We start from the raw sequence: 14,014 nt of genomic DNA, 5'->3' as shown, positions 1-14,014 counted from the left end.
AGAGTTCCCAAACTTGGGTCTCCAACAGTTTATGGACTACAATTCCCATCATTCCTGACCACTAGTCCTACTAGCTAGGGATGATGAGAGTTGGTCCAAAACAGATGAAGACCCCCCCTTTAAAAGTTTCTTTCCAAAGTCCCCCTCTTCCCCTAGTATGGAAAAAGACCATGTTTGATAAGTTAAACATGGTTCACTTACAAACTCTCCAAAGGTCAGATTCATGTGCTTTTCCACACAGCATTCAGAAAAAGTTGCACAGGCAGTAAAACTTTGTTTAGGTACAAAGTGATGAAAGTTCTTAATTTATTGGTATAGGAACTCAGGAGTGGCTTGTGAGTGCATGCAGTTGAGCTGGAGCAACCACCTCAAACCTCTTCTTCACTGGAGCTGTGAGCTAGCTAACCACTGGGGGGAAAACCCCCTCTCAGGTTTACATATACTAAATTAAATTTGAACTTCTATGGAGAAAGGCTTGCTTTGAATTGCTGCTGGTTCCTTCTGGCTTACTACTGCCTTTCTGTAAGATTAAGTCTGAAGTGAGGGTGGCGCAGCCTTAATTTACGGAAGACCGCGTCTTATCATTGCAGTTCCTGAATCGTAAATTGACCTTAAAAGCAATCTTCCATTTCCATTTGAGGCCTGGTTCCTGCCTACAGGAGTCTGATAACTAGATCTTCCTGGCAAAGGCAAGGATTAGCACGCTGATCTTTTCTGGAACTGTTAGGCTGTCCAGAAGCTAGTTGTTCTCTGCAGGTCATGTATGAGATAAGAGCTTGTACCAGGGTTGGAGATCAGCTGCACTGATGCCATGGTCCATACTAGATCTAGACTAGCACCTGTCGTTACACCTCTTCCTGAGCACCATTTCCCCATCAAGGAAATCCAAAACCACACGTTCACAAAATCCTTTCGGGAACTGTCGACCTGACTCCCCGGTTTACTCGCTTCTTTGCCATTCCACTGCACAGCCTTCCCCAACCTGGTGCCCACTTGGTGTTGTAAACTACAAGTCCCACACAAATGGGAGCATGGCCAAGCTGGCGGGGGAGGGGGATGGGAATTGTGGGCCAAGACATCTGGAGTGGAGGGTGGTCAGTGTGTGGTCACACACACACAAAAAAGTCTCTGCTAGTTTCTGGAAGGACTGCCTCCCAGTCTCTATTTTGCTTGGACTGAATATTCTTAGTTCATTTCTGTAAGTGCTGCCTCGCCAAAAAAATCAATCCTGGCTACGCCCATGGTCCTAGGCCTCTGGGGGGATGTGGTGACCCTAAACGGCCTCAGTCCTGTATACCTGAAGGAGCATCTCCACCCCTAGCGTTCTGCCCGGACACTGAGGTCCAGCTCCAAGGGCCTTCTGGTGGTTCCCTGGCTGTGAGGAGCCAAGTTACAGGGAACCAGGCAGAAGGCCTTCTTGGTGGTGGCGCCCGCCCTGTGTAACGCCCTCCCACCAGATGTCAAGGAAGGAAACAACTGTCTGACTTTTAGAAGACGTATGAAGGCAGCCCTGTTTAGGGAAGCTTTTAATGTTTGATGCATTACTGTATTTTAATATTTTGTTGGAAGCTGCCCAGAGTGGCTGGGGAAGCCCAGCCAGAAGGGCAGGGTATAATTATTATTATTATTATTATTATTATTATTATTATTATTAGAGGGTGCCATTGTTCAAAACGTGAAAAGTTGCATGCAGTTAAAGAGACATTGGGTGCTTCTGGGCGGGGTAGTCAAAATAAAATAAAAAGCTGCGTAAGAATCGCTGCTTATGAGCGATCAGTAAGAAAGCCATGGTGTAAAAAAACAAATATAAGCAACGGGACTTCTACAGCAGCAGGCGCTGAGGTCTGGGGGATGGAGGCAGCCCCTCTCTCCGTCTCTCCAGGTTTTTAGGACCCGGAGAAGCCCCTGGGCTCTGCTGCTTCTTGCATCAAGCCTGCGATGTCTTCCTCTTTGCTTCTCCCTCTGCGTGGCAGCGAGAGAGCGATGCCCAGCCGCGCTCCCGGGAGCAGGTGTGCATGACAAGCCAAGTGTGTGTGTGACAGAGTCAGGCCGGCCACCGGGAGGGGGGGGGGGACGGGCGCGCGCTCTCTGTATCTCTCTCTCTCTCTCTCTGTCTCTCGCTTGCAAAAGTCTCCCGGCTCCAGCGGCGGCCGCGCTCGGTCCTCAGCCGGCTGCTTCTGCAAGCCCGGCGTGGGGACAGGATGGTCCTGATCCTGCCGCACATTCTCATTGCTGCCCTTCACTTTTTCAGACGGGGCCAGCAGGTCTTCCTGAAGGCGGAGGAGGCGGCGGCCCGAGGCTCGGACACGCTACAGGTAGGTGGCTCTTTTCGGTTCCCCCCTTTTTTTTCGGGGGTGGGGCAGGGTGGTCCCCAACGGTGGTGACTCTCTTCGCGTGCTCGGGATGTCCGCCTTTTGCATGTTCCCGCGGCGCTCTGTACGTGGCCCGGTGAACTCTTGATTGCGGTTGAGGAACTCTGGTTGGCGATCGGCCAAGTTGGTCTCCCCACGACCCCCCCAAAATTAACTCGTTTTACTGTGTTCTAAGCATAGCTGTCAACTTTTCCCTTTTCTTGCGAGGAATCCTATTCGGAATAAGGGAATGTCCCTTTCGAATGCCACTTCCATCCTTCCTCCCATCCAGCAACTCGCGGCTAACTTCGCAAATGACTTTGGGATGTCTCAAAATATATTCCAAAGCATCTTAGCACTTGGAAACTCTCTGTGATTCCTGCATTGCAGGCGGTTTGAACGCCCCTTGCGGGGGGGGGGGCTCCCTTCCAACTCTTTGATGGACATGGCGCAAGCACAGTGAAGGTCATGCTGGCATAAACAGAAAGCAACTCTTCTGAAGGCGATCCTTTGACCCCATCCCTAATAGATCATTTCGTAGCTGGCTGGGACAAAGGGGGGCGCTTGTTAACGCGGCCCCCAAAGCAGGGTTCGTCCAGAGGCACTGCGAAGCTTTGACAGTTTTGTTGTCCCCCTAGCATATCAGCGCCCAAAGATTTGTTCTCAACTAAGCAAGGGAAAAGACCTGGATTGCTGGTGTCTCCATCTCTGCCCGGTTGAGTTTTGAGTAGGGGGAGTGCGCTCTCTTGCTATTTCAGAAGCGACCAAGTCCTGTTTGTAATTGACCAACAACATCCCCTCTCCTTCCTTCCTTCCTTCCTTCCTTCCTTCCTTCCTTCCTTCCTTCCTTCCTTCCTTCCTTCCTTCCTTCCTTCCTTCCTTCCTTCCTTCCTTCCTTCCTTCCTTCCTCCCTCCCTCCCTCCCTCCCTCCCTCCCTCCCTCCCTCTCTCTCTCTCTCTCTCTCCCTCTCTCTCTCTCTCTCTCTGTTGGCTAAAACACCTTTTATTCCCATTATTTATCCTTTCCTTCTCCTTTATGTCTTCTCCTTCCTACTCTCCCTCCCTCCCTCTCCTCTTATTGGACAGTCCATGGGGCTCCGTCGCCTCTTCTCCTTGCCTGATTTTCCCCTGCTTGAGTTTGTCACTGGAGGAGTTCTTTGCGCCGCGGGCAGGACCACCCCATGCATGCCCCCCTCCCCTTTTCGCGGGGCACCGAGGCTGCCAGCCACGACCCTCGCGGCGGCTCGGCAGGGCCCGGGAGGCGCGTGGCGCGCTCCTGCCAGCCGCAGGCAGAGCGGACTCGCTGCAATGCAGGCGTGCTCTGCACAGCACCGCTCCTGCGAGCAGAGCAGAGCACAGCCCTGGAAGTCTCTGAAAGTTGCTGGCTGCTGTTGGCAAGCAGAGAAGCAGCTTCAGAGCATTGGCTTTGGCGTCTGTATCTCCCTCTCCTCCTCTGCAAGCACCCAGAGGACTCTGCGGGCCACCCACACCCACACCCACACCCACACCCACACCCACACACCCCATTCTTTTATTTCCAAGCACCTGCTTCTCTACCCGTCAGCACCCCAAAGCTGTGTGCATGATGGGTGGCAAATCTTTATTATTATTATTATTATTATTATTATTATTATTATTATTATTATTTTGATATCCCTCCCTTCCTCCTCCAAGGAGCTCAAGGTAGTGTACACGGTTCTCTCCCCTCCTCATTTAGTTCCCACAACGACCCTACAAGGTAGGTTAAGCTGAGAGGCAGGGACAGATAGCTCAACTGGTACAGCATGAGACCCCTTAATGTCAGGGTTGTGTGTTCAAGTCCCACGTTGGGCGAAGTATGACTAGATGACCCTTGTGTGTCCCCTTCCAACTCTACAATTCTGTGATTCTATCACTGCCCCCCCCAAGGCCACACCCAGGAAACTTCATGGTTTTGAACCCTGGTTTCCCAAGTCATAATCTGATGCTCTAACCATTACGCCGCGCTGGCTCTCCACAGGCAGCTCTGGGTCTTTAGAAACCCGCAGGCTGGTTCCTGGGGTGAATCGTCAAATTCTGTGATTCTGCATTGCTGGTGCAAAACTTTGGCCTTTCTTGAAAGCTGTTGTGTTGTGCGCAGGGAGTTGGCCATTTGGTCAGTAGTTAATTCTTACAGATAAGCTAACATCATCCTAAAGAGAGAACCCCATATTGGAAAGAGAAACACCGCTTTCTGTATGGTGTGGTTTAATTTTATTAAAGTTTATTCAATATTTTATTGAAGGTGGCTTCCGTGCACTAGCTTCTCACGGGACTATGTGGAAGAACATTTTGTGTTGATTTCTTCTTGCTGTGTGGCAGCACTTTGCATCTTGATTCCAATGTACTATTTTTTAATGCCGTCTCTGTACTTTGGGGGAGGGAGTGGACTGGGAATAATGTTATTATTTTCTTAGTTCTGTTATATCTGAATATCAATAAAATACAGGGTTTTTTATTATTTTAAATAAGGAATCAGAACTGGACCCTTTGGCATGTGGGGTAGTGCATGCAAGTTTATTTTGGGTAGATTCCAGCCACAATGCAAAGGCGTTGAATGCAAAGGCGTTCTACAACGTTTGCCGGCAGAAGAGTTCTAGGAATCGAAAGCCATGCCTGCTTCTCATAGAGTTGTAGAGTTGGAAGAGACCTAAAGGCTGTGGGAATGTTCAGGGATGCAGAAGAGGATATATTGTCTGACTATAGCCTTTCCAACTTGTGTTAAGAAGTTCACAATTTAGCAGAGTAACATTCCCCTTTTAAAACTTGCAGCGGATGCATTTGCTCAGGCTCGCTAAAGCCTCTATAATAACTGTCCTGGTATTTCCCCCTTATTCCCTCATAAAAAGATAAGACATGATACAGTCTTCTTTAAAGTATAAAAAGGTTTACTCACACACCATTCTGTTCACAATAGGATCCCAGAAGGCAGACTTAGCTTAGATAAGTAACCTACACCTGGAAACTATCTCATAAGGAGACAGTCCCTTTGTCCTCTCTTGGCTGGAAGCCAAGGCTAAGCAGATGTTGCTTCTTCGACGAATGGAGTCAGAGAGAGATGGCGGCTTCCGCTCAGGTATTTTGTTACCTGCACAGGTGAGGCCACGCCCACCTCTGGTCCCATGTAGAGGAAGTCTGTCCCAGCCCAGAAGGAAACAGGAAGTTTACCTCCTAGCTGGACAAACATTCCTCCCCATGTGTAAACATGTTCACTCTAGGAATGTTGTACTTGACTGCTCTTGGCTGGTCCAGTGTCTCCAGGAAGCCCACAAGCAATAAATAACTCCTTGCCCTCTAACAGGTGGTATTCAGTGAAAGATTCCCCCTGACTCTGGGGATTCTACAAAGCTATAATTGATGATTACCATTGATATTCTCCTCCTCCTTTTCTCCATGAATTGGTGTTACAAACATTCTTTCCCACCCTCCTCAGCTATCAGCCCTTGTCACGCCTTCTGAATTCCATAGATTAATTCATCTATCTATATATATACACATACATTTTTATTGATTTTTTAACATATCAGTTCCAATAGTCATACAACACATCTTCTCATCTTATACAATATTTTAGACTTCCGTCAACACCTCTGATGATTTTCCATTCTTTGTCACTTATTCTGCATTTCTTAATTTCTATATTACATTTAATTATCCTTAACTAATAATTCTCTTCATAGTCTTCTTGCAGTATTTCAAATAATCTGCCTTACAAAACCTCTTGCAGTCCTACTAGCATAATCTGTCCATCACAATTACTTTTCAAATAATTCATATATTTACTCCAGTCTTCTAAGAATCTCTGATCCCGCAGGTTTCGAATCCTTCCTGTTAATTAAATTTATCTAATTCTGCATAGCCCATCAACTTCAACCTCCATTCTTCTTTCATCGGTAGTTCTTCTTGCTTCCATTTTTGTGCCAATAATATTCTCGCTGCTGTCATTGCATATAAAAACAACTTACAATCCTGTCTATTAATATCTCCTACAATGCCAAGTAAAAATGCTTCTGGTTTCTTAATAAATGTATATTTCAACATCTTTTTCATCTCATTACATATCATTTCCCAGAAGTTTTTCCATAGATTAATTCAATGTTACTCAATGATATCAGGTGAACAAAGACCTAGAACACTTTTGTCTACTTTAGATCTCTTGTTGCTGAGCATCTCTGCTCAGCGCTCCCTTTGTTACCACCAGCCAACTCAGTCCCTGTGATTTCTCCCTTCTGTGCTGCACATTTTCCTAGCACTTTTGAAAACATCTTTTCCCCATAGAATTGTAGAGTTGCAGGGGGACTCCGTGGGTCATCTAGTCCAGCCCCCTACAACACAGCTAAAGAACCCCTGGCAGATGGCCATCCAACCTCTGCTCAGAAACTTCGGACGAAGGAGAATCCACCTTCTGAGAGAGTCTGCTGCACTGTCAGAAAGTTCTTCCCAATGCTGAGTTAGAATCTCCTTTCTTGTCATTTGAATTAATTGGTTCAAATCCTCCCTTCTGGAGTAGCCGAAAACAGGCTTGCTCCATCTTCCACGCGACAGCTCTTTAGATGGCTATCACATCTCCTCTCAGCCTCCTCTTTCACAAACTGAATATGCGCAGTTCCCTCCACCATTCCTTATAAGGCTGGGTTTCCAAATCATTTTCGGTCTCCCTCCTCAGCACACCTTCCAGCTTGTCAATATTTTTTGAAAACATTCTGTGCTCATAACCTTTCCGTGCCGCAGAACTGGGTCTGGACTTTGTGTCCCCTTCACATGGAGCGAGACACCCCAGCTCTGCACCTCATCAATTCGTCCAGATGGCAACCGTTTGGCTTGAGGTTTCGAGGATGTTTGCGCCAACCTCAAATCGTGGGACTTGTCGTCCTCCACTGGCTCATCTCCAAAGAGGAGATAATGATGTTCAGATGCTTCCGAAGGATTATTTGCCAGTGGAATAGACTGGCCTTGATAGCATCAAGGGGTACCTTGTCTGGAAGCAGGTGACATTCAGCAATGGTTTTTAAACATGCATTGGAGGTGTTTAAACAGAGGTTGGGTACCCACCTCTCAAGTCTAATACTCCTATTCCTACTAACAACAACAACAATAGAATCCTGGAGTTGGAAGGGACCCTGAGGGTCATCTAGTCCAACCCTCTGCAATGCAGGATAAATAAATAAATAATCAATCTGTACCCCACCCATCTTACTGGGTTTCCCCAGTCACTCTGGGTGACTTCCAACATAATATAAAAACACAACTAAACATCAAGCATTCAAAACTCCCTGATACTGGGCTGCCTTCATGTAATTGGTTATCTCCTTGCCATCTGATGGAAGGGCATTCTATAGGGCAGGTGCCACCACCGAGAAGGCCCTCTGCCTGGTTCCCTGTAGCTTCACTTCTCACAGGGAGGGAACCGCCAGAAGGCCCTCAGAGCTGGACCTTTGTGTCCGGGCGGAACGATGGGGATGGAGACGCTCCTTCTGGTATACAGGATACTTTAGCTGCAATCCCGCCCTTGGAAGGGGTTGGACTAGATGACTTCTGAGGTCCCTTCCAATTCTACAGTTCTATGGTTCTTTGTTCCAGATCATTCTGCATGTATGCATTGCTCATTCTTCCTCCTAAGGCATCAGAGCAGGCTGCAAGATTATAGCACAACATTAAGTAGAGTTTAAAAGCCTTCTGCGTGCCCCAGAAGTTGCATGATGAAGGTGCCAGGCAAGTTCTGCAGGAGGGAGTTCCTCAGCCTGGGCATCTTGTTGCCGCCCGTGAGAACAGGATGCTGGCACTGGCCTGATCCAGCAGCCTCTTTTTATGTCCTTATCCTTTCCAGCAAGCCATCCCCGTTGGCGGCACACAGCACCAGTAACAGAGAGCAATAAAGTCCGCTATCTGCTAGATGAGAGTAATTGACTTTGCCCTCGAAGGGTTGCTAAAGACTCCTAAAGCGCGTTGCCAATTAAAAAATGGCAAATTGCACCGGCGACATCCTCCTGTTGGCTGCGCCTCTCTGGTTTTATGGCAGGCAAATGTTCTGTTCCACAAAAGGAGTGCTATGTGCATGAGAGGAGGCAGCGCCAGTCAGCTGAGAAGGTCACCCGCCCGTGTGGCTTGTCGGCATCCGAGACTCACAGCAGCCCTGGAAGGCGGGCCCTGCCTGGTTGTCAGGAATTCCGTTCTATTCTGGCAACAGGCACACGCTGCGCTCTCTCCTTCTGCTGGGGAGAGTAACTGGAACCTCAGGAAGACAGCGGGGCTGGCAGGCAGGCGGTGGCAGCAGAGAGTGGAGGTGTTCTTGTTTGTTCTGCTTAATGGGATGTGTGGCTATTTTATTGCTCTTGCAGCTGGCCGAGGGGGCACGACTGGCAAGCTTTATCTGCAGAAAGCCAGACTGAACAGACTCTGGAGGTGTCAAGAGGGACTGCTGGGGAAACCCACTGGTGTTTTTTTTTTTTTTTTAAAAAAGATATCTATTAAAGTTTTAGAAGTACAAAAAAAGAACTCCAGAAAACATCCTTTTAAACAAGAAAAAATAAAATACAAAAAGGAAAAAAGAGGGGGGGAAATACAACAAATCTTCCCATTACTTTCCTTTCATTAGCTTGTTTCCCTGACCTCCTCACACCTCCCTTTCTTGTATTCTAAGTCAATTATCCATTTCAGAAAATCCTTTCCCTCTTTTCAAATTTTGGTCCTGAGAATTTATCTTGATGCTAATATAATTTTACTTTCCCTCCTTTCACCAATTAACAGTCTATTTTTCTTAAATCTTTGTTACATTTCTGCTAGAGTCACATAAATTCATTCCAACATCATTTTAAAACATTCGTTGATCTTACAATACTTTTGTAAATAGTCTTTAAATTTCTTCCAATCTTCCTCCACCGTCTCTTCTCCCTGGTCTCGGATTCTGCCAGTCATTTCCGCCAGTTCCATATAGTCCAGGGAAACCCACTGTTTTCATGCAATATATTCTCACAGGTGGATTTTCCCAAGCAAACGTATTACAGTAGTACCTTGGGTTACAGACGCTTTAGCTTCCAGACTCTGCTAACTCAGAAATAGTACTTTGGGTTAAGAACTTTGCTTCAGGAAGAGAACAGAAATCATGCAGCAGCAGTGGGAGGCCCCATTAGCTAAAGTGGTGCTTCAGGTTAAGAACAGTTTCAGGTTAAGAACGGACCTCCAGAACGAATTAAGTTCTTAACCCGAGGTACCACTGTAAGTGGTATTTCATCCAGGATAAATGAAGAACATTCAAAGAGCCTCCTGGATTAGGCCAATGGGCAGCATTGCTAGATCAGGTGATGGTTCATAGAATCATAGAACTCTGGAGTTGTAAGGGACACCAGGGGGACGCGGGTGGCGCTGTGGGTTAAACCACTGAGCCTAGGGCTTGCCGATCAGAAGGTCGGCGGTTTGAATCTCCACGACGGGGTGAGCTCCCATTGCTCAGTCCCTGATCCTGCCAACCTAGCAGTTCGAAAGCACGTCAAAGTACAAGTAGATAAATAGGTACCGCTCTGGTGGGAAGGTAAACCACGTTTCCATGCGCTGCTCTGGTTCACCAGAAGCGGCTTAGTCATGCTGGCCACATGACCCGGAAGCTGTATGCTGGCTCCCTTGGCCAGTAAAGCGAGATGAGCACCGCAACCCCTGCGACTGAACCTAACCGTCAGGGGACCCTTTACCTTTAAGGGACACCAAGGTTCATCAAGTCCAACCCCCTGCAATGCAGGACACTCAGCTAGATTCACCTAGCCCAGCATCCTGTTCTCAGATACCTATATGGGAAACTGGCAAGTAGGTTTTGAGCACAAGAGCAACTCTCCCTTCCTGTGGTTTCCAGCAACTGGTATTCAGAAGCAGCACACCCAATAGCTGTCTCCTCCTCCATGAAATTGTCCAATCCTCTTTTAAATCCATCCATGTTGGTGGCCATCATTGCCTCTTGTGGCAGGGAGTTCCACAGTTTATATATGTGCTGTGTGGAGCACTTCCTTTTCTGTGTCCCGACTCTTTCAATGTTCAGCTTAATTGGAAGCCCATGAGTTCTAGTGCTATGAAGACAAAGGTAAACCTTTCGCTCTCCTTTCTTTTCTCTGCCACGCACAATCTTATAAACTTTTTTTTTAATATATAAAATTTATTTATATTTTTCGGGGTTTATACATTTCACTAATTACAATCTTTTTAACATTTCAAAACTTGACTTCCTCCCCCCTCTTTCTCCATTTCCTTAAATTTATTTTTAATATCTTCTGTATGTCCAAATTAATTTAATTTGCTCATTTATTCATCTACTTTAAATATATACACTCTTATAAAACTGCAGGCTATTGCAATAATCCTGCCAATGTTCTTCTGGCAAGTTTTGCCATTTCTGCATATTCCATAACTTTTTGTATCCATTCTTCCTTTGCTGAGATTTCTGCTTCTTTCCATTTTTGGGTGAGTAACATTCTTGCCACCTATACATGAATAAGTTTCTATACAGTTTAGGTAGTTCTGTCCCTATAATTCCCCAATGAAAAGCTTCTTCTTCCTCTTCTTCTTCTTTGTTTTACACAAATGTTATTTTAAACATCCTTTTCAATTCATTCTATATCATTTCCCAGTAAGCTTTAATCTTACTACAAGACCGCCACATATGATAAAAAGAACCTTCTTTCTCTTTACATTTCCAACATATAAACTTCTATCAGGTTGCTTCCTTGCTTTCCTCTAAATTAAAAACTCCCAAATGCTGCAACCTTTCTTCGCAGGGGAATCGCTCCCTCTCCTGGCTCATCTTGTTTGCTCTTCCCTGAAGCTTTTCCAACTTGATCTCAGCCGGGAGGCAAAGATTCCCATGCTTGGTTCTGGTGGTGTTTTGCTCACCATCCAGGGGTCGTGCGCACACTGGGAGGCAGCGTGGCGCCGCTCCTGTTGCTTCTAGTTTAGCAGGCAGAAAAAGCAATGCCGAGAGAGAGAGAGAGAGAGAGAGAGAGAGAGAGAGAGAGAGAGAGAGAGAATGAGAGAGAGAGAGAGAGAGAGAGAGAGAGAGAGGCAGGTCAGATGAGCAGAGCTGGGCTATCCACTCTTAAATAAATGGCTTTGCACCCACTTTGAGAAGCACTTTGTTAGCAGAGGGGCCTGGGAAGAGCCTTCTGAAAAATCTCACATCTGTGATATTGACACACTCTTGTACCTGGAGGAACACAGGCTGGGTTATTGTAGGGTTACCAGGTGTCCCCGTTTCCCGGGGTCAGTCCCCGGATTTGCGAATAAGTCCCCGGACAAATACCATCCCTGGAATGTCCCCGGATTTCATCTAACGTCCCCGGGAAACGCAGCGGCGGCAGTCTCAGCAGCCCGGAGGAGTTGGCTCTGGCTGGCTTCAGGAGCTGCTAGGAAGTCCCCCTGTGATGGTGGTGCAGGGGCTCAAAGATGCAGCTTCCAGGCTGCCTCACCTTCCCTGACCCCAGCAACTCAGCTGTGAAGGGAGGCTTCATGCAGCCTATCGGAGCAGCCTCCCAACTCCTCCTTGCGTGCAAGCGGGGCGGGGATCTCTCAGCTGCGAAGGGAGGCTTCACGCTGCCTATCAGAGCTTGAGTGCAAGTAGGAGGGGACAGGGACCTCTCACTTAGGCAACGGGAAGTCTACCTTCCCAGCTGAGGGATCCCTGCCCTCTCCCACTTGCACGCAAGTAGGAATGAGATTGGGACTGCTCCGATGGGAAAGGAGGCATTGCGCTGCCCAAGTCTTGTTGTCATCCAGGCTCATGGAGAAAGGAGATAGAAGCCTCAGAGGAAGGGGAAACATGGTGGTTGAGGTCAAGGCGTTGGCCGTCCCTCTGCCACTGCCATTGCTGCAGCAGCAACATCACATACATACATACATACATACATACATACATACATACATACATTTAGCCCCCAGATTCATTGAAAAAAATCTGGTAACCTTAGGTTATTGACCTTGGACAGGTCTCTGAAAAAGGACAGGGTGGTAAGGTAGAAGATACATGGCAATGCTGAGATCACCATTTTTGGATTTCCTGGTGTTCCGGGATGGTGTTGACAGTGGAATAGGCTCCCTTGGAAGGTGGTGGACTGTCTTTCCTTGGAGGCTTTCAAACAGAGGTGGGATGGGCATCTGTCAGTGATTCCTGAGCCGTGGTTCCTGCATCGCAGGGGGCTTAACTAGATGACTCTTGACCAGATGACTACAGCGTGGTGTAGTGGTTAAGAGCGGTGGACTCCTAATCTGGGGAACCGGGTTTGCGTCTCCGCTCCTCCCCATGCAGCTGCTGGGTGACCTTGGGCCAGTCACACTTCTCTGAAGTCTCTCAGCCCCACTCACCTCACAGAGTGTTTGTTGTGGGGGAGGAAGGGAAAGGAGAATATTAGCCGCTTTGAGACTCCTTCGGGTAGTGGTAAAGCGGGACATCAAATCCAAACAAACTCTTTTAATGTGGCAGAGGAGACATGGACCTAGACTAAACTGCTGGCAGAGCAGAAGAGGTTTTGCCCAGGCAGGTAAGAGAAGCTACAGCTAAGTCCTTCTGCAGTCAGGGCACAAAAGAAGTATCTCGCAGAGTTCTCTCTAGCAAACTAGCAGGAAAATTCTGCGAGCTTCAGCTCCCGTCATGTGCATATGTAACATGGCACCATAGACTCATTCAGGATGGATGGGAGTATGGGTGAAATATTGAAGGCCCAAATGCAGATGATACCAGCAAGAAAGAGAAGTGGGAGGCATCTAAGGAAACCGGTGTGGCTGCATAAGGAGCTTACAGACCAGCTGAGATTTAACAAGGGCTTGGAAGAAAGGAGGAAATAGCAAAACGTGAATTGAGAATATATCACAAGGCTGAGAGGCTGTCACTGGCCCAAATTCACTGGCCACCTTGGCCGAGTGGGGATTTGAACCTAGATATTTTACACACATGCCCTTTCACATAGATCTGCCCCTGACATTGCATGGGACGGATAGCCAAGCCCCTGGCCAACCTTGTGAGTGACGTTGCAGGGAGGGCGGTTTCCACTGACAGGGGCAGTGTTGAGGAACTAGTTGGTGCTCATAGCATCAGGACAAGAAGATAATAAAAGCACCCTTAAAGAGGCCTGGAGTGACCCCAAATTGTAGCATTGGGGGAGATGATAAAAGTCACTTCTCCCCCCAACTTTCTCTAGAAAGAGCATGGGTTATTTCATAAGGATGTGTGTCTGAGCCAGGCATAGGCAAACTCAGATGTTTTGGGACTACAGTTCCCATCATCCCTGGCCACTGGTCCTGTTAGCTAGGGATGATGGGAGTTGGAGTCCCAAAACATCTGGAGGGCCGAGTTTGCCTATGCCTGGTCTGAGCACAAGTTATGGACAGGGACACCTTTCAGTGAACTAGATTTCTGTTGCAGCAAAATGATCTCCACTCATGTGTGCTCCTGTGGCAGTGAGTTCTGCAGGCTTATTCTGTGAAGAAGCATTTCAGACAAGTACCTGGAGAAGTATGCATTCTTGAATTTCAGAGGGTTGGGTAGATGACCCCTGGGTCCCTCCCAACTCTATGATGCAGGGAGTTGATGGTGAACTGATTTCAGGCAGTCAGCCCCCTCCCCTTCTATGCCACAAAATTATTAGTACAGTGGTACCTCGGGTTAAGTACTTA

General features: G+C 47.5%; 1 protein-coding gene across 4 annotated transcripts in view; it reads left to right on the top strand.

The window, feature by feature from the left end:
• Positions 1–14,014, top strand: part of PDE2A (phosphodiesterase 2A) — a 367,056-nt gene that overhangs the window by 110,924 nt on the left and 242,118 nt on the right. For 2 of the 4 annotated variants that reach the window (XM_081909635.1, XM_081909636.1), the window contains exon 2: positions 2,252–2,315. In XM_081909635.1, coding sequence (XP_081765761.1) covers positions 2,252–2,315 — 64 coding nt within the window. Of the gene's footprint in view, positions 1–1,734; positions 1,777–1,923; positions 2,010–2,251; positions 2,316–14,014 lie in introns of those variants that run through there. The other 2 variants (XM_081909637.1, XM_081909634.1) reach the window with 2 other exon arrangements.

The sequence above is a fragment of the Podarcis melisellensis genome (assembly GCF_964234715.1).
Source record: "Podarcis melisellensis genome assembly, chromosome: 4".
Taxonomy (NCBI): Eukaryota; Metazoa; Chordata; class Lepidosauria; order Squamata; family Lacertidae; genus Podarcis; species Podarcis melisellensis.
The sequence above is the reverse complement of the archived record's forward strand: the minus strand, read 5'-3'. Positions and strand labels throughout refer to the sequence as shown.